The sequence below is a fragment of the Lonchura striata genome, chromosome 2 (genome assembly GCF_050655825.1).
Source record: "Lonchura striata isolate lonStrDom1 chromosome 2, ASM5065582v1, whole genome shotgun sequence".
NCBI lineage: Eukaryota > Metazoa > Chordata > Aves > Passeriformes > Estrildidae > Lonchura > Lonchura striata.
The window spans coordinates 96,629,397-96,656,784 of record NC_140704.1 but is presented as its reverse complement, the minus strand read 5'-3'; the positions used below and the strand labels follow the sequence as shown (position 1 = coordinate 96,656,784).

General features: G+C 42.3%; 2 protein-coding genes across 9 annotated transcripts in view; one reads left to right on the top strand and one right to left on the bottom strand.

Moving 5' to 3' along the window:
• Positions 1-16,045, top strand: part of INVS (inversin) — a 90,564-nt gene extending 74,519 nt beyond the window's left edge. For 2 of the 4 annotated variants that reach the window (XM_021528681.4, XM_021528683.3), the window contains 4 exons: positions 450-1,257; positions 11,916-12,148; positions 12,942-13,022; positions 15,138-16,045. In XM_021528681.4, coding sequence (XP_021384356.2) covers positions 450-1,257; positions 11,916-12,148; positions 12,942-13,022; positions 15,138-15,253 — 1,238 coding nt within the window. In that variant the 3' untranslated portion in view covers positions 15,254-16,045. Of the gene's footprint in view, positions 1-449; positions 1,258-1,617; positions 1,786-10,578; positions 10,681-11,915; positions 12,149-12,941; positions 13,023-15,137 lie in introns of those variants that run through there. The other 2 variants (XM_085571813.1, XM_085571812.1) reach the window with 2 other exon arrangements.
• A 228-nt stretch (positions 16,046-16,273) lies between these two features.
• Positions 16,274-27,388, bottom strand: part of TEX10 (testis expressed 10) — a 54,548-nt gene continuing 43,433 nt past the window's right edge. For all 5 annotated transcript variants that reach the window (XM_077784723.2, XM_077784717.2, XM_085571816.1 and 2 more), the window contains 4 exons: positions 20,986-21,066; positions 18,381-18,562; positions 17,188-17,398; positions 16,274-16,502 (listed from right to left, as the gene is read on the bottom strand). In XM_077784723.2, the coding sequence (XP_077640849.1) occupies positions 16,389-16,502; positions 17,188-17,398; positions 18,381-18,562; positions 20,986-21,066 (588 nt within the window). In that variant the 3' untranslated portion in view covers positions 16,274-16,388. The remainder of the gene's footprint in view (positions 16,503-17,187; positions 17,399-18,380; positions 18,563-20,985; positions 21,067-27,388) is intronic.

Here is a 27,388-nt window from a genome sequence, read left to right as displayed (position 1 = left end):
TTTTGCACTCCAGTCTGGCTTCCAAGTCACTCTCATCAGAGTGTTTAGAACAGTGATCACACAGCAGCAAGGGAGAAATAGGAAAGACTTTATAATTTCATTCAGGATGTCAAGCAAAGTACTGAGAAGCCAAGTACTTTGGGTTTCCTGGGTCAGTGGATTATCCTGTGCCAGGATACAGCATGGATAGAGCAGGAATTTTTCAGGCATCTAACTCAAAAGTAATGTTAGAAAGAAAACCATTTGTAAAACATTAAGCAAATGAAGGTGTTTGGGACTCTACTGAGACAGCCAATCATGTCCTCTTCTGATTCTTTGTGTTTGCATTTTTTGGTTCATTTAAGTGAATCCTAGTGTGCCCCAAAGATAACTGAGCAAAAAAATCAGAGACATAAATTATGTTTTGCTGTGTAAGAGACTGAATTTGTTTTCAATTTTTCTGTCTAAAGATTCACTGAGGAAACACACCAAAAGCAAGTCAAGTTGTGTCCATTTCCACTGTGGCAAAGCAAACGGGGTAATAAAAGCTGAAGTGAAACATCAGGTTGCAGCTGCTTCGGAGCCGGCCGGAGAAAAGCACAAGGAACACGCTGTCGACACAACGGATGCCTGTGCTCAGAGGAGCAGGAGGCTTTCTGCTTCTGCATGTAGGACTGCCAGTGCTGGGGAGAAGCTGAAGGATCCGAGTCAGCCTCCCTCTAGCAGGAGGGACCACGGTGAAGGAAGGGCTGTGTGCTTCTGCGATGTGGGTTGTACCGGTGGAGCGGTGCAAAACTCAGAGCTGGGCGAAGCTTCTTCCAAAGGCAAAAGGCACCAGCAAAAACCAAGAAATAAAGAGGTAAATGATAAGAGATGTTCACCAGCTGGTTCTAGTAGACCAGGAAGTGCCAAAACAGTGTTTGTAAGCACCAGAAATGACAGCCTGCATGCTGCAGAACAAACTGTCAAAGTGGGAAACAACGAAATGGCAAAAAAGGCCTCTTCATTATTGTCTGCTCAGGCAGAACCTACCAGGACTGTGCCAAGGAACCCAGTAGCATGTTCTGCTTCTGATGACAGTTTGAACTTGGAAAAAACAGGCATAATTGGACCCAGGAATGCAGATGATCAATTATGTTCAGTTCCATGGCAAAGTACAAATATTGAACTAATCCCTTTAGAGATTCGAATGCAGATCATAGAAAAAGAAAGAAAAAGGAAAGAGCTTTTTCGGAAGAAGAACTACGCTGCCACAGTCATACAGAGGACATGGAGAAGGTAAGATTACTGCTTCAGTGGCTAGAAAAGAATGATGTAGAAGTAGATGTGAATTAATCTAGGCTTGTTGGCAGTGTGCTTTATTTTGCTTAGAATGTTGCCAGTGCCAAAAGAGGCTGTTAATAATCTTTCTCCACACAAGGGGAAGTAGGTTCCAGTTGCATAGAATTACATTAGTAACTTCATAAAAAGTGTAAGGTAAATGATGACTTTTAATAATTGGAGAAATTGTTAAACTTCTGTTTCAAGCTCTGATATTTCTTTAGAGAGTACTGTCCTGGGTTGTAAGATAAGCTTGTATTCCATTTGCCATCTGTCGAAGGCGAACCGGTTGGACAGGTTTTTTGTTATCTCTCTCAGAGACAATGGTTTGTGTATACACCTTCGACTGATTCAATGAAGGGGGTCCCACCCAGAGGGGAGAAGCAGCTCTCTCCCTCTTCTTCGCGGGACTCCGAGAGAAACAGCTCTCTCCCTCTTCTTCGCGGGACTCCGAGAGAAGCAGCTCTCTCTCTCTCTGCGCGGGATTCCCGGGGAAAGCAGCTCTCTCTCTCTCTTCGCGGGATTCCTGGAGAAGCAGCTCTCTCTCACTCTCTCTTCGGCGGCACTCGCAGCGAAGCAGCCGGCGCGCAGAGGCGACGGCAGCGGAGCTCAGAGGCAACCCCGGCGCAGAGGAAGACCGGCCCCCACTGCCACCAGATCTTCAGAGGGAAACTATACCCTTCTAGAGATCACCACTGCAGCTACAATTCACCAGCCACTGCAAGGGAAGCAAATTGTCCCAGTAGAACTGATACTGGCACCCCGCAGGTTCTGGACTTTTTTTTTTTCCTTTCACTGGTTTTGTTTGTACCGATTGCATTTGCCTTTTTAAATTGTTGTCTAGTTTTCTCCTAGTAAAGAATTGTTACTCCCACTCCCATATCTTTGCCTGAGAGCCTTTTAATTTAAAGATCCTCGTAATTCAGAGGGAGGGGGGTTTGCCGTTCTCCATTGCACAGGAGGCTTTGCCCTCTTTCACAGACTCCTGTCTTGTCGAACCAAGACAGAATTTGGCGCCCAACGTGGGGCCTGAGGGCATTGAGAGGGAAAAAGGATTAACAGTTCTTAAGTAATTTGGTTTTGTTGTGTGTAAAAACATCTTCAGCATCACCATGTGGTCTAGTTTACCTTGGTTTGGGTGGCATGTGATCGTAGCTATACTTTTCCCATTTGCAGACCCTTATCTAAAAATGGGTCCTATAACTAAGGCTACGGTGTCTGTTATCAAGTTTGGCTTCTGGGTTAATTGGGTGAAGAATTCATGGATCTTTAATTTCCTCTGGAAGGCAGGTACATGGATTCATAGCTATCACACGTTAACTGTATGTTTTTGGGGTTACTTTAATAACGGTACCTACTGCGAGGAAATAGCACCTGGGCAAACTTTCTCTCAACCTTTTAACCATCTTTTTGGGTCTGCTCCACCAGTTCTCAAAGGGTTAAGATCCTTTATAAGTGCTAATGATACCATACAATGGGTGGTGTTGCTGATAGTCCTGTTATATTTAGCATTCAGAGATAAGGGAAGATTAACCTGGATAACTACCCTCACACCTACACCACAGACTCGAGATGCTGCTGCTCCAGAGCCTGACCCTGCCCCACAGCCCACCTCAGAAATGAACCGCCCAGATTGGGTGAGGGTTCTGGTTAAGGAGATACGAGAGATGCTGAAGGAGTGCATTTCCCCAGCTGGTGAGAAACCGGCCCTTTGCCTTGAGGAGGGACAGTCTAATAGTACAGCTGTGGAACCCACAGATGTTACAACTGTCCAGGTTCCAGCTGAACCACAAAGGCAGTCACGGTCAGCAGCAGTGGCCCCGGTAGAAACAAGGAAGTCTAAGGTGAAAGCAGAGCACCCTGCAGATAGGGACAGGAATGGAGGAACCTCACAACCCACAGGAGAGCCAGAGATTGCTATCATCACCGAGTCCCTGACGTACAAAAGTCTTCGCAATCTGCATAAAAACATTGTGCGACGAGGGCGTGAGGCTTATGCTACCTGGCTACTCCGGGTTTGGGATCTTATGGGTACAGGCGTGCAGCTGGACGGTGGTGAGGCAAGGAACTTGGGACCCTTGACCCAGGACTCAGGTATAAATCAGGTTTTTGTAAGGGAACCAGGGTCCCTTTCTCTCTGGGAGCGGCTCTTAATGAGTGTCAAGAAGAGGTTTATCCACAGAGAGAGAATGCAAGAGCACCATCATAGAATGCGCTGGAAGACCCTCGAAGAAGGGATCCAACAGCTGAGAGAAGTGGCAGTATTGGAGGTACTCTTTGGGAGGGATAGACGACACAATAATGATCCTGACAAAGTCAGGTGTACGGGACAAATGCTGTGGAGTCTGGCAAATCTTGGGCCATCTCAATACGCCACCTTCATTGCAACGATCAATGCTGACACCCACCGGGAGACAATAGGTTCTGTTGCCAACAAACTTAGGAATTATGAGAGTATGATTAATGGCCCAATGCAGGCTCATATCTCAGCTGTGATTAAGGAGTTTAAAGAGGAGATGAAGGAAGAGATAAGGAAGGTTAATACAGCACCCGTGAGAGTCACAGGCCCCAGAATCAGCACCCAACAATCCCCAGCTAGAGAGAGAGGGTACACCCCAAGGGCTAATCTGTGGTTCTTCCTGCGTGACCATGGGGAAGACATGGGGAGGTGGGATGGGAAACCCACTTCTGTCCTGGCAGCACGGGTCCGTCAACTCAAGGAGGGAAACTCTAACCGGGGGAGTTCCACCAAAGTGAAGGTAGCCTCAACCTCCCGTGACCAAGCTTGTGGGTACGATCTGTCAGACCCCCTTGAAGGGACCTCTAGTATGTATGCCCAGGGAAGGAATGATAACCAGTGTTAGAGGGACCCTGTCTCTAGCCAGAGAGAAGCACGGGAAAACCGGATCTTCTGGACAGTGTGGATCCGATGGCCTGGCACATCAGAGCCACAAAAATATGATGCTTTAGTTGATACTGGTGCACAGTGTACTCTGATACCATCGGGACATGTGGGGGCAGAGCCTGTTTCCATTGCTGGTGTGACAGGGGGATCACAACAATTGACTCTGGTGGAAGCTGAGGTGAGCCTGACTGGGAAGGAGTGGAAGAAACACCCTATAGTGACTGGCCCAGATGCTCCGTGTATCCTAGGCATAGACTTCCTCCGGAACGGATATTACAAAGACCCAAAGAGACTCAAGTGGGCTTTTAGAATAGCCGCTGTAGAGGCAGAAGACATTAAGCAATTGAACACCTTGCCTGGACTGTCAGAAAACCCCTCTGCAGTAGGACTCCTAAGGGTGGAAGAACAACGCGTGCCAATTGCGACCTCGACAGTGCACCGCCGGCAGTATCGGACGGATCGAGATGCCGTGATCCCCATCCACAAAATGATTCGGGAGCTGGAGAGCCAAGGGGTAGTCAGCAAAACCCACTCACCCTTCAACAGCCCCATCTGGCCTGTGCGCAAATCTGACAAAGAATGGAAATTGACTGTGGACTATCGTGGCTTAAATGAAGTGACTCCACCGCTGAGCGCTGCTGTGCCGGACATGCTAGAACTCCAGTACGAGCTGGAGACCAAGGCAGCAAAGTGGTATGCCACCATTGATATTGCTAATGCGTTTTTCTCCATTCCTCTGGCAGCAGAATGCAGGCCTCAGTTTGCTTTCACCTGGAGGGGCGTGCAGTACACCTGGAACCGACTGCCCCAGGGGTGGAAACACAGCCCCACCATCTGCCATGGACTGATCCAGGCTGCACTGGAAAAGGGTGAGGCTCCAGAACACCTGCAATACATTGATGACATCATTGTGTGAGGAAGCACAGCGGCAGAAGTGTTTGAGAAAGGTGAGAGGATCATCCAGATACTACTAGAAGCTGGCTTTGCCATCAAGAAGAGCAAAGTCAAGAGACCTGCCCGAGAGATCCAGTTCCTGGGAATGAAATGGCAAGATGGACGGCGCCAGATTCCCACTGAGGTCATCAACAAGATCACAGCTATGTCCCCACCAACCAGCAAAAAGGAAACACAAGCTTTCCTGGGTGCCATAGGTTTCTGGAGAATGCACATTCCTGAGTATAGCCAGATTGTGAGCCCTCTTTATCTGGTTACCCGAAAGAAGAATGATTTCCACTGGGGCCCTGAGCAGCAACAAGCCTTCACCCAGATCAAGCAGGAGATCGCTCATGCTGTAGCCCTTGGCCCAGTCAGAACGGGACCAGAGGTCAAGAATGTGCTCTACTCTGCAGCCGGGAACCATGGGTTGTCCTGGAGCCTTTGGCAGAAAGTGCCTGGGGAGACTCGAGGCCGACCACTGGGATTCTGGAGCCGAAGTTACAGAGGGTCTGAAGCCAACTACACTCCCACAGAGAAGGAAATCTTGGCTGCCTTTGAAGGAGTTCAAGCCGCCTCGGAAGTAATTGGCACAGAAACACAACTCCTCCTGGCACCCCGACTACCGGTGCTGGGGTGGATGTTTAAAAGAAAGGTTCCTACTACCCACCATGCCACTGACGCAACATGGAGCAAATGGATTGCCCTCATCACTCAACGCGCCCGTATTAGAAACCTGAATCGCCCTGGGATTTTGGAGATAATTACGAACTGGCCAGAAGGTGAAAACTTTGGTCTCACTGATGATGAGGAGCAGGTACAAGTGACAAGGGCTGAAAAGGCTCCACCATACAACCAACTACCAGCAGAAGAGACCTGCTACGCTCTTTTCACTGATGGTTCCTGTCGCATTGTAGGGATGAACCGGAAGTGGAAAGCAGCCGTATGGAGCCCCACACGCCAAGTTGCACAAGCTACCGAAGGAAAAGGTGGATCGAGCCAACTCGCCGAACTCAAGGCCGTTCAGCTGGCTCTGGACATTGCTGAAAGGGAGAAGTGGCCAAAGCTCTACCTTTATACTGATTCATGGATGGTAGCCAATGCTCTGTGGGGCTGGCTGGGAAGGTGGAGGAAGGCCAACTGGCAACGTAAAAGAAAGCCAATCTGGGCTGCTGATATATAGAAAGACATTGCCTCTCGGGTGGAAAAGCTGACGGTGAAAGTCCGTCATGTAGATGCCCATGTCCCCAAAAGTCGGGCTAATGAGGAGCACCGAAACAACGAGCAAGTAGATCAGGCAGCAAAAATAGAGGTGTCAAAGATAGACTTAAATTGGCACCATAAGGGGGAGTTGTTCCTGGCTCGATGGGCTCATGATGCCTCAGGTCATCAGGGCAAAGATGCCACCTACAAGTGGGCACGAGACCGAGGGGTAGATCTAACCATGGACAGTGTTTCCCAGGTTATCCATGACTGTGAGACGTGTGCTGCCATCAAACAGGCCAAGAGAGTGAAGCCCCTATGGTATGGTGGGCAGTGGTCCAAGTACAAGTATGGGGAGGCCTGGCAGATTGACTATATCACACTGCCCCAGACACGCCAAGGCAAGCGCTACGTGCTGACCATGGTGGAAGCCACCACTGGATGGCTGGAGACTTTCCCTGTACCTCATGCCACTGCCCGGAACACCATCTTAGGCTTGGAAAAGCAAGTCCTGTGGAGACACGGCACCCCTGAGAGAATTGAGTCTGACAACGGCACCCATTTCAAGAACAGCCTTATCAACACCTGGGCCAGAGAACATGGTATCAAATGGATATATCATATTCCCTATCATGCTCCAGCTGCCGGCAAAGTTGAACGGTGCAACGGACTCCTTAAGACTACCCTGAAGGCACTTGGTGGGGGAACATTTAGAAACTGGGAAATTAACCTGGCAAAAGCAACCTGGATGGTCAACACCCGAGGGTCTGTCAGTCGAGCTGGCCCTGCTCAGTCAGAACCCTTACACGCAGTAGATGGAGATAAGGTCCCTGTAGTACATATGAAAGGTATTTTAGGGAAAACTGTTTGAATTAATCCCACCTCAGGCAAAGACCAACCCATTCGTGGGATTGTCTTTGCTCAAGGACCTGGTTACACTTGGTGGGTAATGCAGGAAGATGGGGAGACCCGCTGTGTACCACAGGGAAACTTGGTCTTAAGAGAGAACTGGGTGTAAGATTTCATGGTGTGCAGATGGAAATAGAATAAGGGGTGGATAATGTCCTGGGTTGTAAGATAAGCTTGTATTCCATTTGCCATCTGTCGAAGGCGAACCGGTTGGACAGGTTTTTTGTTATCTCTCTCAGAGACAATGGTTTGTGTATACACCTTCGACTGATTCAATGAAGGGGGTCCCACCCAGAGGGGAGAAGCAGCTCTCTCCCTCTTCTTCGCGGGACTCCGAGAGAAACAGCTCTCTCCCTCTTCTTCGCGGGACTCCGAGAGAAGCAGCTCTCTCTCTCTCTGCGCGGGATTCCCGGGGAAAGCAGCTCTCTCTCTCTCTTCGCGGGATTCCTGGAGAAGCAGCTCTCTCTCACTCTCTCTTCGGCGGCACTCGCAGCGAAGCAGCCGGCGCGCAGAGGCGACGGCAGCGGAGCTCAGAGGCAACCCCGGCGCAGAGGAAGACCGGCCCCCACTGCCACCAGATCTTCAGAGGGAAACTATACCCTTCTAGAGATCACCACTGCAGCTACAATTCACCAGCCACTGCAAGGGAAGCAAATTGTCCCAGTAGAACTGATACTGGCACCCCGCAGGTTCTGGACTTTTTTTTTTTCCTTTCACTGGTTTTGTTTGTACCGATTGCATTTGCCTTTTTAAATTGTTGTCTAGTTTTCTCCTAGTAAAGAATTGTTACTCCCACTCCCATATCTTTGCCTGAGAGCCTTTTAATTTAAAGATCCTCGTAATTCAGAGGGAGGGGGGTTTGCCGTTCTCCATTGCACAGGAGGCTTTGCCCTCTTTCACAGACTCCTGTCTTGTCGAACCAAGACAAGTACAAATCAGGATTTGCCTAAACTTGGAGTTCAGTGACATACTTGAAATTGTGCTCTGACCTAACATTTAGCCAGATAATCAAACCACGGAATGTTTGGGAGCTTTGAGTGTTCATTGACAAAATTTGAAGGTGGCTTGAATACCTTGATTAAGCAGGAACTACTGCTGTACAGAAGAATGCTTTCCACAGCATTGTCCTGCTTTCAGGAATATGTGTGTTTCAGCCTCAGAAATGTAGTAATTCTAAAAATACCTGCTCCTTAATATTTAATTTCTTATCAAAATGGGCAGGAAGAGTATATAAGGGAAATCTATAATATGCAAATTATTCTTATTTCTTTTTTTTATTTTTTTTTTTTTTTTTTACTGGATGTAGAAAACTATAAATTGCATATGTCTGCTAATATTTTTTCCAGGTCTCTCACTAGTTTAACAGTTTCTCTGAGGGACTCTGAGTTGAAGATGTCCCTGGCTACGGCAAGGAGGGTGGATGAGAAGGTCTTTAAAAATCCCTTCCAACCCGAACCACTCTGTGGTTCCGTGATTCCATGCCATATTCCTCTGAACTGTGAAGCAAAACAGCCACTTTTTTTCCCAGGGTTCCACCACTTCTGCTCTCTCTGCTGCCTGCTCCTTGGACTTCTTTTCTGATGTAGATGCCAAGTTCTTGTCTTAGGGGTTCAAATCACTTAGATACCAAAAGCTAAAGGAATCCAGGAGCAGATTAGGAGAGTGTATGTGCATGTGCTCTGGCTTTAAGGCAAAGCAGAACCATGTGTAGTGAGTGCTTGTGCAAATTTCCCCACAAGAACTGGGATCCAAAGCCATGCATTAAGCTTCCTTACCTGCACAGAAATCTGCATTCCTTTCACACTACAGATTTTGGATAGGGCTTTCGAAACTGTACCTGCTGAAGCAGGGACAGAGTGCATTCTCCAAGAAGTGCACACGCTTACTAACACTTTGCATTTTGGAAATTGTAGGGATTAAAGATTGTTTACGTTACATTTGTTATTTAAATACTTAATAGTGAAAAGTAAACATCTTTGTTCTGTTTGCAAGAACTCATAGAACAGTAACAAAGATCTTCAGTTGTGCAGGGCTGCAGGGATTAGTTGCAGGAATTAGACATTAGTTGGGCAGTTCTTCCATAGTCCTGTGTTTGCTTTTGTTCCAAACTTGCACATGATAAATAGCATGTACTTGTAGACAGCAGTAAAATTATACGAAGTTATTGTGTAATTCTACATTTAGAAACATGTAGAAGTACATGCTTGAGTTCTGGAATTTCTCTAAATTAGAACTAAATGCATTTGTCTCACTCTGCAAATTTTATAGTCTTGATTTCCTTATTGAAGGCAAACACAACAGCAGAGTGGTACTGGTCTACTTAAGTGTATTATACTTGCTGTTCTCAGGAGAATGTTTCAATTCCCAAATCTGCAAACTTTATAAATGTACTTCTCAAAAGTGTATAGTCTAAGGTGTGTGGCTTGCCAAAGGTTAATTGCTTATCCTGCTCAGTGAGGCTTACAGATTCTGTTTCTGTGTTCTCTCTCCTGGGGGGCATCGGGACCTGTACTATGCTCCAGGGCCCACAGGAAGCTGACAGAAGCTGGAATAAGTTGGTTGTTGTCTATGTTGTTCTCCCACTGGAGTCAAAGCTGCATTTTTAAAATATATTATTGCTGTGTCCATACTTTGGCCAGCAGTGTTTTTTAAGATTAGAGCTTCTGTAACAAGGCGTGAGAATACCACTTGCCAGCTTTGTTGTTCTGCACATGGATATTCCACTTTTCTTTTATGTGCAGTAGTTTTATTGACTAAGCAGCAGGTATATTTTAAGGCACCACGTCAGATTCATGTTGTATCAAACTTGGTCCCATTCTCCTTTTTTCTCACTAGGATCAGAACGATCTGTTACAAGAGAGCTAAATTAAAACAGTATGCACTTGCTCTACAGATAACTGCCTGCATCTTCTCAGTGTCAGAACCTTGCAGTTGTTTTTTTGTTGCTAAAAACTACCAGGAGTTCTCTGCAAACTTGAAATTACAGCTGGGTGCAAAGGTGCAGTGACTGTGAATGGGTCATTTCACATATCAGCAAAGGCATCTGGGAGTAATTACCAAATTCCAAGAGAGTAGGTTAGTATTCTTTCCTGCTCCAGTATAAAACAGTTCCCCAATTGTTTTTTCTGCAGTTAAGTATTCACTTAACCCATCCTTAGTTCCTTATGTTAGCAAGTCACTGCAACTGTGCTCTCTCTTCACTTTCTTTTCCTCTCTTACCCTGCTGAAAAGTTAAAAGTGGCATATTATTTAAGAAGACGGGATAATTTTTTCCCTCTGTCTTAATAATGCTCCTGTTCTGAATTCATACCATGCTTCACAACTTGCAGGCCCTGACAAGATGCAGTTGCTGCCTGCATTTATGTACTTCAATGAGCTGCATAACAGTACATGCCTGAATTCTGAAGCTTCACTAAATTAAGATTAAATACATTTGTCTCACCCAGCAAATTCCACAGAGGTAATTTACTAAGCTTATTGGAAGTTTAAAATTATTTGGGCTGTAATGGAGCATATCATTTCCCTTTGGCATTCTATTGTGCTTTTATGTACTCATTTCTTGTATATGAGCTGCTGCTTTGTTTGAATTATGTAGTTCATTGGCTTAGAACGTATATTTAGACAATTTGTATTTGGCTTGTTGTCTTTTGTTTTAATTTAGAACTTGTTGCAGAGGGAGCAACAGAAAAAAATCACCTCTTTCTCGATCTCCTTCCTCCTTTGCTTTACTGGGCATCCAGTAGAAGCCTTTTCGAACGCCAGAGGAGAGGATGATCAATGTGTTTTGGCCTGTTACCAAACACTTATAATTAATATTTTACAAGTGTTACTCAGTGCTCATTTGTGACAGGTTTGTACTGGGAGGATTCAGTTAATTGCTAAGCCAGTTAATTGACTTGTGAGTGTGAAACGCCGATATCCGATTGAATGCTTACATCCGATTCAAGCGGAAAAAAAGCCCCAAACAGCTCCTCGCTGCCGGTGCCATTTGCCACCGGAGTGCGAGGGACAGATAATCTGCCGCTGCCACTCGCAGAGGGATGCGACTGTGTGTAAGATCAAAGCAGCTGAGGCAAGGGTGGGTCAGAAGATGGAACCTTTGAAGAGAAGGGAAAAAACAGAGTTTGCTGAAAACAAAGTGAGGGGAGCATCTTCAGAGGAGGGGTGGAGAGCAGCTCAGCTTTCTGCAGGGGAAATGTGCAGTGGAACCCACAGGAGGCAGATTTGGTTTGTCTCTTGCACTGATTGACTGCGGACATGAAGTGCTAAGGCACACGAGAAAGTTTGGTGTTATTAAGTTGTGAATACAGTGAAAATGAGGAAACAGTACTGATTATACTGTTACCATAAATATTTATAGTTTTGTCTTCTGCTGATTTTCTATTTATAAAACAGCTGATCAGCTGATGTGGAAGCACTGTAACTTTTGATACCTGTAATGCCAGATCTTTCCTAACTATGTGAAATAATGGATGTATCCAAAATTGAACCCAACTCCTACTTTTTCTTCTGAACAAACATTTGTCATCCAAGTGACTTAGCACATCAGTGGGAGTTCTGTTTTCCCAGTTACTCATGTAATCCACCATGTGAATTGATGCGTGGAAAGCACGGAAGTTAAAACAGGTCACCTAAAACAAGTGCTCTTCTCTTTTCTGCTCTCTAGTTACCAGCTAAGACAGGAGTTGTTTCAGCTCCTTAGTGCTAAGCGGCACTGCAAGGAAGATGAAGACAAATGGAGACAAGAGGCAGCTGCCTTCTTCATTCAGGTTGCTTGGAAGAAGCAGCTGAACCATGGCCCTCTGAAACCAGTTCCTTCATGTAAAAATCTGAAATCTGTAAACAAAACCAGCTCAGCCATAAAAACCAGCAAGCAGTCCATCCTAAAGCAGATATATGGTAATTTTCTTTTCACTATAATTTATTTGTATAACTATGCTTTCAATTTTATAACAGAATCTATTCATCTATGCACTTCTTACCTAATTGTTAAGAATTTCAACTATTTATAAAAATGAGTCTCAGGTGTTCTGGGCAATTGTATTTCTATTTCAGGTTAAATAAACCAAACAACTCAGTGATTTAAAATGGCTGCTGCTAAAGCTGTTTGAATCCCTACTCAGCATTGTTTCAGCACAGGTCTTAAGGAATCAAATAATTCCATTGCCAGAGCTGCTCATATGTATGTGTGGAAAGAGAACAGAGCAGTAAGCTGGGGATAGCTGGCTGTATCCATGCAGACTGGCTGTTTGGATGGTTTGGTTTTTTAAAGCATTGTTTTAAACTTTTTTTGTTTGTTTGTTTTGTACTGTTTAAAAAATATTTTCATATGAAGACTGTGTTCCATGTTGATAACTTTCCTGTATGAAGATGTGGTCTTTATAGCAAGAGCAAGGTTGTCTTTTATAATTTTGCACTGCTTTGCACTGTGCCTGAACGTGCACATGCAAAGAAATGCATCTTCAAGAAAAGGTACAGGAAAAGTATTGCAAGATCTATTTTAACATTAGTTAAATTTCACTTGTGGTTGTCGTGATTTTCTGTCATATGAAATGTCTCATGAGTTTCCCCATAAAAAATGAGAGTAATTTTTAGGATAAAATAATGCTGTAGCTTACTGAAATAGTTTGCAGCTATGCACAACTACATGTCTGTATGATAAACACAGAGATGTTCACATTGTTTGTTAAAGGGCGTTCTCAGGAAGGCAAAGTGTGTCAGTCAACAAGACCTCCTTCTAAGCTGAAACTTTCTGATGTGCAGTTGGTCTCAGGTAGGACACATCCATTTTAAGAGTATTTTTCTGTTTATATACCTGAGAATGGTTTCCTCTTAGATATGAAAACAACCTGCTTAAGGACTGGGCTGTCTTATCAAAATGCGTAACTACTGGTAAACTATTTGTGATTGCACACTTCTTCTTTCAACATTTTTTGGGCTTAACTGAGCTGCACTTCTATCCTTGAGTGATTTGGATTAAAAGCTTCTTTACTAAATGCCATTTGTCAGTCTTTTTAAAGTGTATTATGGACTTACTTGGGGTTGGGAGCTGTGGGAACGCTGATGCTTCACCACGTGAAGGTTTAGTGCCCCACTGGGCATTTGGAGTTCCTGGCTGTGCTACACCTCAGGCAGACAGGCCACAGCTAGATGGGAACACAGCAACTGCTTCAAAGAGTCAGTTTAGGTAATTTGCAAAGGAAAGTAAAATACATTTTCCAAGTAGTTTAATACAACTCTGAAGTCAGAAGGAAATCTAACAGTGGACCTATCCTTGAGTTTGTTGGAACTGTAGGTGAATTTCTGCCTCACTAAGAGACAGGGGCCTTTTTCTTTCACTGCCTGGGAACTGTTTTAATTAAGAGGCATGACCAGACAGGTGTTTGATTGCCACCTCTTCATGCAGATAGGAATCTAAATTTTAAAAGAGCTTTTAGCTCTTCTCGTTTAACTTTTCAGGACAACAGATCTCCCTGTCTTCTGAAATAAAAAGGCTTTCTCTTGAGGCTGGAGTGGCCTTTGCTTTCATAACTTGGTGACGAATAGGTTAGTGATAGGAACTCTGCCCAGTTCCTTTAGAACACTACCTACTTTTATTCATCTAATAGGAGCTCAGGGAACTTTAGCCCTTACTTAAAAGACAATAACATGTTTTTCATCTGCCTGCCTTTGTGCATGACAACATTACGTTTGTTGGAAAAGTTCAGAGCTGTCAGTGGCTAATGCCAGATACTCAGTTTCTGACGTAGGTGCCTGGAGTAGGTCAGAATGGACTGTTCAGTTTCATTCTTCCTTTGCAGGAGCATCTGGGAAGGTGAAGGCTGACTGTCAGCCCAAGTTTTAATGTTCATAGAGCTTGTGGAAGAAGTGTGCGATGACAAATCTTTCATGGGGATTGACACTCAACTCAAACACTTTGGATGGGGGGATATGTAGAGGGTGTTCAAAGGAACTGTTCAGTAAGGCAGGTGATAGGTAGAAAAGGGATGGGAGATACAGGCATGGGTTAAGTGCTTTGGAATATTCTGCAAATAGGCCCTTTAAGATTGTTACCATTAAAACATTTCAGAACTTGAAATTTGTTCTTTTTCTACTTTGTTTGGCTTTTAAAAATTAAGTAAGATTCCTTTTGTCAATTCAGCAAGTGGCAGCTAAAGACGTGCTCTGCAGCAGAACCAGACAGCCTGGTTCTTTGTTTCACTGTGGACATTAAAGTGTGTTCAGAGCTGCAAAGGAGCAGGTTTTGCAACTCTTGGCATTAGAAAGATGTCCTTAAGATCTGCTGAGTTCACACCCTCAATGAAACATTTGGATTTGCACTTGGGATCACCCTTTATCCCATTCTGGCTTGGGATAAAGCACTGAAATCTTTACAGCAGCTAATATTTACAAACCTGGGAAAGGAAAACAGTCATATTATTTGTAGCACATTACATGAAATAAAAAAAAACATTGCATAAGCAATTCAGAGCACTCACTTTATCCCCTGGACTACTTTCCCTGACCTTCTAGAAAGAGCCCACTGCCTACCTCATGTTGCTAAAATTGCTCAACACAATCTTTTTCTGCTCTTCAGCAAATTCAGCCAAGAGTATAGTGTTGGTCTGGAGCCCAACATTATTTTATGGGGGTGAACCTCACTGCACCCATGAGAGGCTGCTCAAGTCCCACACACAGCAGCAACATCATCAATGTTCCACAGAAGCTCTACCCAGTGCTGCAGAAACCAAACTGCTGAGAGACAATCAGCAGTGAGATGACAGGAAAAAGGCATTTTCTGATCCTAGTAGATTCGCTGCTTATGAAATCTAGAACACAGTGTAGATGAAGCTGAAGCTGCTTTTCACCCACTAAGGTTACTCATCGAAACTATTTTGTTCTTTTACAGTGAGCAACCTACAGTGTGTTAATTTGTTGGAGAACATGGGAAAATCAAGGCAATTTTCATACAACATGAGACCAACCACTGCTGCAAAACCAAAAAATACAAGACTGAAGCATTAAGCAAAACAATGTTTGGAATTCAAAATCCATTCCAGTACAGCTGTTATCTTTCATAATGTATAAGCCATCTATGGTGTATTAAACTTGAACATTTTCAGTTTTATATTACCACAGCATTACATACCAAGCAAACTCCTAAGGAGCTGGACTCGTTTTGTGTACAAACTGGTTTTTAAATGCAACTGCTAATTTCTTTACCAATACACAGGATGAAATCCAAATTGCATTTGAAGACAGAAGACGAAGCACTAAGCCCAGTATTGCAATAACAGAGTAGAGGCAATCAAAGCTTTCCATTGCAAAACATAGGAATTTTGAATGTGTTTATCAAAAAGCATTTCAAAAAAAGAGGGGAAACTGCACTAAAGCTATTACAGTTCTGAGAAACCAATGTTTAATTTTACCTCAAGTTAATTAAATTAATTCAAAATCAAAGCAGGAATGGAAGAACAGTCTTCATGTGCCACTCCTCTACTAAAGAAACAATTTTTCCTTAGCTAACTATGGATTTGGAAGGAAATGTAGACATGTTGACATAAAACACTAAAGAAATTACTTTCACAACCTATGGAAACTACTAGGGCTGTGTTTTCTACCCTTGGAAATTATCACAAATTTTTTAAATAACTCTTTTTCTATGTGCATTAAATAGAGAAGCAAGACAAAATGGGCCCTATTCTAGGAAAAAATTAGTTCTCATAATAGCTTTGGAGCTGCCACACTGTACAGTATTTACCTTGCGCAAAGTATTTAAAAATATGAACTCAGCGAAAATAAAAAATGTTACTCTAAGGCGTATGGTTTTCTAATTTTTTCTTCTCCTTGATACTACACAATTGTACTGTTTTTTTAAATAACGTGATGCTTCAAAATAATAGATGAGCAGAGTCAGTTTGAGTCTGTTTCTCTGCAAGCTCTTCAGCATCAAGGACTTGGGTTTCACTGTGGTCACCACATTTTACTAAAACACTTTCCAGTAAGATCTACTTGCTTGAAAAAAAGGCAACAGAGGTATAGCAGTTCTCTGTAAAATTTTTATTGTTTCACTTACAAAAAAATTGACAAGCTTTGTTCCAACATCTTCCATTCAAAACTAAATAGAAGTAAATGCTTTACAATAAATGGTTTGACCTCTTCAATATACCGTGTTTATAGGGCCAGGTGTCTGGGGATGAGAGGCAAGGTAGATGTTGAAACAGTAATGGAGGTCTGTGAGCCACTGCTCCTGAACTTCACCGCTCTTCAGTGTCTAGAAAGAAGAAAAAAGGTAAATAAAACTCAAGCATTTGCAAAACTTGGTTTTGTTTTTACAGGTAATCAGGTGCACTGTTAAAAGTACAAGACAGCCCTGTTGCCCTGCACACAGTAACATTGTTCTTCTCTTTTATACATTTCAACACGGTGTGTCTGTTAAAGCCCAAATAATAAAGTGTTACAACTGGGTACACTCAGTCATTACATTACCAAGTGTGTGAGTTAACACCAGATGTGCTTTCCTTACTCTTAATTAGAATGGCTCACTTACTTTGCAATTCTGCAATTTATAGGCAATTAAAATGCAAATGAGCATGGTGCTACCAGTGCAGGAGAGCTCCCCAGCCCAGTCTAAGGAGAACTGCTACCAACAGACTACCCCAGCCCAGGAATTCCTTCTTCTCAGGATTATGTAGGTGGCTTAAAAAAACTCAACAAGCACAAATACAACCCACCCACAGTGCAACAGCACAAGAATTGGTTGGGCATTTTCAACACTAAAGAGAAACAACCCCCTCCTAACCTGCAGGTTAGAGAACCTCACCATAACATTGCATTGAGAGCAGCTTTCACCATCACTGTTTGAAAATTGCTCTTCCTGACTGTTTGCAACGACTTTTAAAAATAAACATGACGTACACATGGTCTCTGGGAAACAAGAACAAGAAGCTGTTTCATACCATGATGTCCTTGATGATCTGTTGCACCAGAAACTCATTTGTGATCATATGGCTCCTGAGCTGCCCGTGCTGCATTAGTAAGCGAAGCAGCTGAGCAACAACGGGCAGCTCTTCCCGACAGATCCTGCTCACTTGCAGGCTTTGCAGCATCAGCCTCAGTAACCGTGGCAGGAGTGCTAATGCAGAAATGCATGATCTCCATAGCATGTCCCTGAGAGGAAAAGATAATCAAAATTGAAATGATTGAGGACACACATTTCAAGGATGCTTCTGTGAACTGGCTGCATGGCTGTACGAGGAAACCTGTTTCTGTGGATTGAATCACACCAGCTGCATTCACCAGAATTAGTGCAAAGCAGAAAATTCTGTACCAGAAAATGCCAAACTTGAAAATATTCCAAAATTTTGTACAGTGCTGGAAAATAAATTAGGCCCTGCCCTGGAAGCTATAAATGTTGCTTAATCTCTCTCACAGTGCAATTTCTCCTTCAAACAGCTGCCGAGAGGTTTTAGTTTCAGTCACTTTTCAGGTACACCCAAATCTTTGTTTAAGATTCATAAGAAATTAAATAATGGACTTAACTATTTGTGATACACAAGTCATTAAATACAGTAAGAGAAGGAGGACTTGGGCTCTGAATTTTCAGGAAGTTTTTAACAACTTTTCTGTATATGGAAAAGTTTGGCCTGTTTCAAGACATGCCTTCATTTCAGGTGAATTTGTTTGAAGTCGTTATCTGTAGCTTTTGGGTTTTTTAAATCAAATGGCTTTGCAGTCTATGTAATGATGCCTGAGAAGTTTTAAAACTGAAACATCAGATCAGTTAAGAGTACATACCAAATCCTTTGCATGGAGTACAAAGAGTACAAAGCCAAATCCTTTGCGCTGTGCATTTCAATGTATCTAATGAAGCCAAGGTTAAAGATTAAGGTATAAATATCCAACTTTACAAAATCAGGATCGTTTTGACATCCAAGTAGAACAATTTGAGATGAAACATTTTTCAGTTACTGTTTCAAGTAATTCCTGGTAACTCTGCAGATGTTTTTCTTAAATCTAAGTACTAATTTGAAGTAAGCAAAAAAGAGACAGGAAAAAAACCTCTGGGGGGAGGGGGTATCCTTTCATTTCACATCTCTAAATACTTGTGTCTGCAAAGATAGAGGCAAGATGGTAAGAAGAACAGCTTTACCTTTTCTGTAAATGTTCTGCATCCTCTCTGTCTATAGTTAGGAGAAAGTACAGAAGACTGTAACAACAAGAGGCCAAGAACCTGTGCAGGTTTTCACTTATGATGCAGGCTTGATCCAAGAGCTTATTTATGGCACATAGAACAGATCCAGCTGTGCTGTCGGGTATTACAACCAATCCAACCTGTATTAAAATGAGACAAAGAAACCAACAACCCAAGTTCATCCCTTTATACAAAAGATTTTTTGCTGGGATACAAACAATCCTAGAGCTTTCCTATGGTGACATGTATTTCTTTGTTTCTGTTCAAACTCTACAGACCATTGCATTTTTTCAAATCCCAGCTTTCCCAATAAATTGCCACCCATACCAACAGAAGGTTAAATTGACATCTTCATTCTATGCCTTCTAAACAAACACTCATCTCAAACATATCTGCAGAATAGAGCACTGCTTTGCTCTGAATGACAGTGCAGGCACAAACAATCTTCTGGGCAGAACAGGTCTTTCCTTTTAAGCATATATCATGGGACTGGGAAGGCCTTCTGAGTCTTGAAATGGCAGTGAGCAGTCAGTGAGGTAGAAGGAAACTCTGATTTATGCTACAGAAAGGAAAGCTACTGGATTGTCAGCAGGGTGAGTCTGCTTTGAAGCTCAACAGGAGCTTTATGAATTAAGGTAAATCAAAGCTAATGAAATATATGGTGAGCCCAAAGTGCTCTGCTATTGTTAAAGAGAGAACATCATCTTGAGTAAGGATTTTATAGGCATGATAAATAATTTAGAGAAAATTCTTTGATTTTGTAGAGGCAGTGAATTAGAAAGCAGTTTAAATTTTGAAGTACTATGGAGTAAGTACCCTAGATTTTTGTCTCGTAAAGCCATAAAAAAATCATGCACTGCTAGTGTGGCACCATTTACCTTTAAAGACCTATTCAAGGAGTTTGAGAGCAGTCTAATTTGCTCACCTGCATGTACACTGTTTTAAGCTGACAGAGGGAGTTGGTTCACTTAACAAGGTTAGCTGTTTCTTTTAGAAATGTTTAGGAAAAAAGATCAATAAAGTACAATCTACAGAAACATGAAATGTATTTCATTCATACCATTAATTGTGAAGGTAAGAGGTACAGAACAACTATGAGTTAAAAACTTCTAAATCTTTCCAGCCTAAGGCACAGGGTGCATTTCAAGGCCACAAGCACAGATTGCTAGCCCAGGCTGACCCTGTGCCAATCAGGGGCAGAAGGAGGATGATGGTCTTGCCTGACAAAAGGTGGGACTGCAGTTGTCACCATGACCCTGCTGAATACTACAGGACACTGAGGCACCAAACAATTAAAATTAGTAACATTTTTCCTGAGTGGCAGTAATCTAGATGGATATAAAGAACCATCCTGAAGACCAGCTGGGCCAACACTACTGATGGAATGTGCTGGTCAGCCAGTCTGAAAGATGACAGGAACAGAGATATTTATATTTATACAAGTCTAGTAGATGAGGCTGCTCATATAAGTTCCCATATAGGATGTTGCCTCCATGGTGACTTTGCTCCCTGAGAGGTGTCAGCAGCCAGTTGGAGACCTTGGACAGCAGCCTTGCCAACCATAAAAACCTACTTAATGGTTTGCTCTCAAAGGGACAAGGCAGTAGAACATATAAACCTTTTTAAAAGTTGATTTAAATCAACATCCACCCCTAAAAATCCAGACTACAGTTATAGGCAAGCTACTCCCTACAGAAGCTTTGGTCTAGTAACTTCTCAGTATGGCTCCAAGCAAAGAATGGCAGACACTGGTTAAATCAAAGAACCACCCTGACAGGATCACAGGGGCAGAACTTGTGGTCCTCCCTCTCGTCAGGCAGCATCATAGGGAATTGCAGATTCTGTCCCTGACCATTCTGTTACCCAGCTCTGGTTTGCCATCCCCATCTTCAGCTCAGGCATGTTCAGGATTAGAAGTCAGGCTGTAAAACCCAAGAATGGGTCAGGTTGGGACCACAATGGTCATCTGGTCCAACCTCCCTGCTCTGCTCAAGCAGGGTCATCCCAAAGCACATAGCACAGGATTGTGTCCAGACAGTTCTTGAGTCTCTCTAGTGAGGGAGACTCCACATGATCTGTGGGCAATCTGTTCAGGGCACAGTCAACCACACAGTAAAGATGTTCTTCATGTTCAAGGAGAGCTTCCTCAGCATCAGTTTCTGCCTGTTGCCTCTTGTCATATTGCTCAGCACCACAAAGAACCTGGCCTCCATCAGCTTGGCATTCTTTATATAATTATATACATAGTTGAAGTAAAAAACCTCATCTAAAGCTGCTGGTTGCTCTTTTGCAAAGCAAACCAAACCAGGAAGTGTTTAATTTATGGACAAACTGCCTCAAAGACACACTCAAATATTCACAAATCTGAGCAAAATGGCCCATATAAGTTTAGATACCAACAGTTATTATGTATTTTTTAAACTCCCCCAAATCTTGTTTAAAGCTTTTTTAAATGCTGAAATTATATATTAAATACAGAGGATAAGTGGATTTGAGGATTAATGAGACTGCTAGCAAATTGATCACAAGGAAATTTTAACGTAGAAGACAAAATGGTACTTACCAGATATTTACAGATGCCAGTCTGGAGAATGTCAAAACACTGAGTTTGTGAAGGTATAGTGGACAAGCTGTGACAGATCACCTGTTTTAATAAAACAAAGTTATATTTAAGCACTCCAAATGCAACCAGCAATCATTCACTGTGCAGTCATACTTCACTGACAGACCTAAATCCAAAGAACCTACTGGGACATGCAGCAGCTTTGTCACAAAGTACTGATTCTTTCCAGTGTAGAAGAGTACCATTGTTAACATAAATTGTTCCATGCTTAAAGAGATGATGTTCTACACCATTAGGTTTTCTGGGAAAGGCTCTCTGCATTCTATCTGTGTGATAGAAGGACAAAAATACTCTATCAAACTAGACCACCACACCAAGTCTCCAAATGCCTTTCCTCAGAGTTGAAGAATTTCAGAAAACAACCTCCCAAATATCAAGCATGAAACAGAGGGGTCACAGTGAAACAGAAAAGTAACACAACAAAGAAAAATGTAGCAAAGATCTGTTTTCAACATATTTTCCTCTTCAGTGCCAAAAATTTCATGTTCAAAAATGATACAAAATGTAATACTACAATGGGAAAACTTGTTTTATAAACTGCATAATACTTTCTGGTGCTTATATAATCAGACACTAGCAAACTACCATGAAATGTTCTATGTCTCCTGGATAGGTAAAGAAACCAGAGGTCCAGTAGAACTGCTGGTAAGCTGTACTGCAATCCTCTGGAGATGGCTTTCTCTGTTCCTCTTTTCCTTCCTCTCTATTCCAATGATTCACAAACTAGTTAAATAGCTTGGATGCCCTCTCTCTGTTCACATTCACTACTTATCTCACCAGAGTGGCAACTAAAGCCTCTGGAGAAGCCAATGTGTACAGCCCAAGCATGTTATCAGACCACGGGCAATTGTGATGTCCTGCTAAGGACAAGGAAGATGGAAGAACCATTACATGAGGAACTGAATCTTCCCTTTGTGCTTAAGGGAATCAGAAAATAGCAAGATCAGATGTTTGAAGGATGAAAGAATTCAAGTCCATGAGTTTTACAAATACCTCAACTAAGCAAAACACAATTCTCTAAGATGCCTCATGATTCAAAATCTAAAGAGAACTTGCACAGGAGGATCTGACCTGAGGGATTAAATTCTGTGGTAGTGTTTTGGTTTTGAGACTTTAGTAAAATCAGGCAGGTCAAGACACCCAAACAAGATAATGACAAAACAGAACATACAAAATGTGTTGTGTGAAAAATAATAGTCAACAAGATTTGCAGCTGGAGGATCGGAAAGGTTAGAGAAAGAACCATTAGCTCAAGGTCCTGTGGTATGAAAACTCAGCCTTAACTAATGTGGATGCCAGTGCTAGTTTGATCAGAAAGAGGCACCATTTGTGGTGATACAGAAGTACACTCAGCTTTATCCAAAATAACATGCCACACCTATTTTTAGCCCTGTTTATGCCAGCCAAATTCAGGAGATTTGAACACATGTTCAGACTAGGCACAATGTTATGTGCCTAGTGGCACATAACATTGTTGGGCAGTCAGGACATTGTTCATGTTAATCAGTATCACAAGTGTATTGCAAGTGTTTTGTTTGACTAGCAGGACTATTTAAAAGACAATTTCATAGATACTCTTGCACTACTTTTTATACTTTTACTATACATTTATTTATAATGAAACAATATTATTAAAACTGAGTACACCATCCTAAATATATTAGGGCTTTTGTCCACTGCAATTTGAAAGTGATAAAATATTAAATATCCTGGAATATTCCCAAGAAATGGCCTCAAAACATCTGTGTTATTAGTAGTATCAAGGAATAAAGTCAAGCTGCAACAGAGGTTATTATTGGGGACTGTCATGTCAAGGACAAACTGTGACACCAATCTGACCTGGTATTTTAATGAGCAGCACTTACACAAAAGGTAAAGCTGCACTGATGAAATTTGTTGGATGACAGCTCCAAGCTGAGAAACCCTGCCAAGGCAGGAGGACTGGACTAACCTATGGAAAAGATCACACAGGTTTGATGAGTAACAGCTACAGAAAAAAAATCAGTGAAAAAAAGTGGTGGGTCATATACCTGGAGACTAATAAAAACTTCTGCATGCAGCTATAAGTTTTAACAGTTAGAAATGAGGAGGAAATTCCGTAACAGCTGACCACAAGTGGTTGTGATACCACCACAAAACGGGCAAATGTTACTTCAGGATGTAAAAATAAAGATAATTCCAACAGATGTGCTCAGACAGAATACGGATCATCTCTTCAATACTATTCTGTAAGATATTTCTTAGAATTAGACCATTTCTGACATGCTGTGCAAAGTAGGAGCCATTCATTTTCAGGAAAGGCAAATTCAAACCAACCAGAAACAGAAAAATTGCACAAAGAGAAATCCTGGTGTCAATGCCAAGGCCTGAACCTGCCTGGGCTGGCAAAGTGACACCCAAGAAGGGATCTTATTGTCACTTACAAAGTGGCAGAAAACGCTGCACCAAAACAAATGTAACCAAACAACAACTAAACATAACAGTGATCATGGCTGGCTGGAAATGCAGATGAGATGGAAATTGGGAAGGATGATTATCAAGGGGGGAAATGCAAGAGATGTTTGTTGCTCATAGGGCAGAGCTTGGGCACTTTACAGAGGGGTTTCCCATATGATTGTGAACACATCACACCAGACACAGTCTGCCAGACAGACTCCCCTTTTGATTCAGTACAGACCCACAAATTCAAGACCTTGAAGGCAAATCCACCAGGCCCACCCAACAAAAATACAATTTCATTATTAATATTTCACTCTTAGGACTATGTCCCTGGAGCAAGCCCACCATGCGCTGGGGCTCTCCCTGAGGTGACAAATTCTAGCAGCATTTCATTACAGGTATGATATGCCCACACTCAAAATTCTTCCTGAATGGCAAGGAAAACAGGCACCACTGGACAGCAGCATAATTCCTTAAAAGAGTTGTGGAAAAGAGTAAGTTGATTTTTCAATCTTTTAGATATTTCTGACCCTCAAAACAGCATCACCATTCCCCACATCACTTCTGTTTTCCTGCAATTAAGTGGGAGAGGTAATTCTTTTCAATTCTATAAATTAAATCCTGCTTGAAATGGCTTTCATACCAAATGCCTGTTATAAAAAGTGTAACTGAAACATTTTTAGACATGGAAATGAAAGGAAAAGAAAATTTAATTATCACATGAAAATTAGTATTTTCCCTGACAATTTATTTTCCTTAGGCAAGGTTTTGCATGATTTTTAATTTCCATAATAAAATGTCACAGCTGATTCATTACATTACATTTGATTAACATTTATCACATTTTTGGCACATTCACAGATTGATTTTGGACCAAAGCCAGAGTAGTTTTGTTTCAGAGCAATCCTGAAGTGAATGGACTGAGAACAGGCAATTTTGATCAGAAAGGGTTGAGTTTTTTCTTTTTGAGGCAAGTATTTTATAACAGGTTTGGCTTAGACTTAGACATTTTGTTGGGGTATTTTTATTCTTTCTTTTCTTTTTAATTTTGTTTGAATGTTCACTTGAATAAATTAACTGAAAGAAAAGCAGTCTCTTAAATACAGGGATTATCTGTCAGCATTATGCAGCAAATGCTACAGGCCCTGTAATCCACTGGCAGATTTTCAAACCAAACCCTATTGATCAGACAAGCCTAAGTATCAAGAGCCACACAACTGCAACAGCAGGTTCCCTACTGGTGCTTTGGGAAGCCATTGCTACAGGGGCCTCCTTGCTGGCCACACTGAAGACAAATTCCAACAGCAGCCAAACACAACAGGGAAGGAAAAAAACAACAACAAAAAACCACCACAAAACAAAATAAACAACCCCAAGCAACAAATTTTTAAAAAAACAAACTGGAAAGGCCCCTCAGAAGCACAGCCTGACCCAGATTTTTTTGAGATCCTGACACCATAGAGTATTTTACTTCAAATGAATGAGTTAAAAGCATTTTTACCGCTGACAGTCCCCCTGACTGACAATGCAATCCCACACAGGCTTTTCACAGGTCTAATGCAGAATCAGAGGAATTCATCAGTTTAGTGCTGTTCATCTCTAAGATGTTCTTGCCAACAGAAGACAGAGTTGGGATGACCCAAGGAAGCCCAGTCTCAGTAGGAGCCCTCATGGCAACAGGAACAAGCACACCTGATGAACCGAGACTAATGTTTTGTTCATTATTGAACTGTTCCCACTCCCTTGAAGCTTCCTGTAACACAACAGAATCCTGATTCAAAGTCTCAAGGAAACTACTAATCACCAACTGTCCAGAGAAAATTTTTGTATTATTTCAAGTTTAGTCATGCTGCAAAGCACTCTTTTTTTTCAAAGAAAAATACTCACCTTCCTCTGAAGACACACACAAGCAGGAGCACAGAGAGGAGCCCAAGCAAGAAGGAATTATAATGGATCGAGTATTTTAGCATGCCACTGTGTGGCATGTCTAGACTCACTGAGAAATGATTTTATTAAAAAAAGAAAGTTGGCACACACCAGATACTATAACCTAAGGTGAACTTTAAAATATATTTTTCAACTCCCATTGACATGGACCTCAGACATGGATAACTAAAATGTAACAGGCTGTTCTGCAGTGAATTCCCCAGCCCTTGTGAAATGCCTGTTTGGAGCAGGACTGTATCCAGTGTAACATGTTAGTGTGGAGCGTAGAAAACGAGAAGTTTTCAGGTGATGGGGCAGGCAATGAAGCTTGGCTTCTGAAGCTTGGCCAGCTCCCCCGAAGCACTCTCACTTATCAGACACTGTACTCCCCTGACAGGTGCTGCTTCTCTTTCTGAAATAAATTGATTTGACAGGGCAATATTAACAGTGCCCTGAGTTGTTGAGAAAGCTGCGTACAACAAGAGATCTTTGTTCATCTGCCTTGGGTAAGCTCACAGGGGCGGATATGAAAGATATTCCTGATTCACTGACTCCAGAAAAAATACCTCACAAAACCCCATAAAAACCTCCACATGAAACCCCTACACACTCACAATAAAACAAAACAAAACTTAAGTTAAAAAAATAAATATCCAAAAAGAGGAACAGAGTCTTCAGGAGAACATTACCAGGTGAGCAACAGGTGAAAAAACCATACTATTGGGCTAATTTTACATTTGGGGTAGCAAAACGGTAATGCAATAACTTATTTAAGAATTACAAATGCTTAAGAACATATATGGTGTCCCACATATTGACAGAGACTTGGTATTTCCCAAGACTTAGAAGAATTATGACACACAGTTGATGTCCTAGTCAGTATAACTGCAGCACACAAACTCATCTTGCATTTGCTAACTGTGACGCTTGCTTGGCAGCAGGCTCCTTGGCTGTGACATGGGGTCCGATAAAAAAATCTGTATTTGAGAATCAGTTAAACTAAGTGGAGTTATCTTTATTTGCCACTGGACACAAATACCTGAATAGCAAGAACCACAGCTCACCTCCTGTGCAACAACTTGATCATGTGTTCAAGTCTGGGTACCAGCAAGTTTTGGTGCTACAAGGCAGAGAGGGCTAGAGACTATCACCCTGGTTCTCTAAGTGAGGGGCATTTATGAAAACACTGTTATTAGAAAACCCAGGGCTTAAGCTGAACAACCACTGTGCTATCCAAGAGTAGACAAAGCCATACCTGAAGAACATCACAGGTGGGGTTCTCTTCTCAGAGCCATCTTACTAGCAAAATTCAAAGAAAGGACACCACAAAACAGCTTTTTGTTTCATCCTCTTGCAGTCATAATATGCCTTTCTTTCATTGCTCTGCAGCTCCCTCACAGCTATAAAATGTAACCACAGCCAAGTGCTCCTCTTCTGGATGCCTCCTCAACAGACTAAATGCAGGACAGTCAAAGGAACATCTGATGCTGAAGTCTCCAAATTCACCTGCCTGCCTCTTCTACAAACCAAAGGACTTGAAAACAGAAAACCTGACACTTAGCTCTTGTCCCACAAAACCTCTCTTTCTAAGCAAACTTAGGTTAGGTATCACAAGCCAGAATTTGAATATAAACCACAATACACAGTACCGGTGGAGTTGTAAATTTATGCTAGTTATGTGCAGTAACACTGCAGTGAGCTCCCAGGTGTTACAAAATATGCTGGAAGTATATGATGCAGGTACAGTGGAGCACTGGGCTGAAGATCCACCTAGGTTTTCTGGAAGCTTGTGTTTTGCTGTTTGTGTTTTACTGGTGGGGGCTAGTTTTGGTGCTTTTTTGTTTGCTTTGGGTTTAAGTTTTGCATCTTATGAAAGAGACCTTTAAAAAAGAGCTTTATCAATTTTAGGAGGCATTCCTTTTACTTAAATTCTTTTCCTTTTGTTTCTCTGGACTTTGCACTACTTTCCAAGGAAATA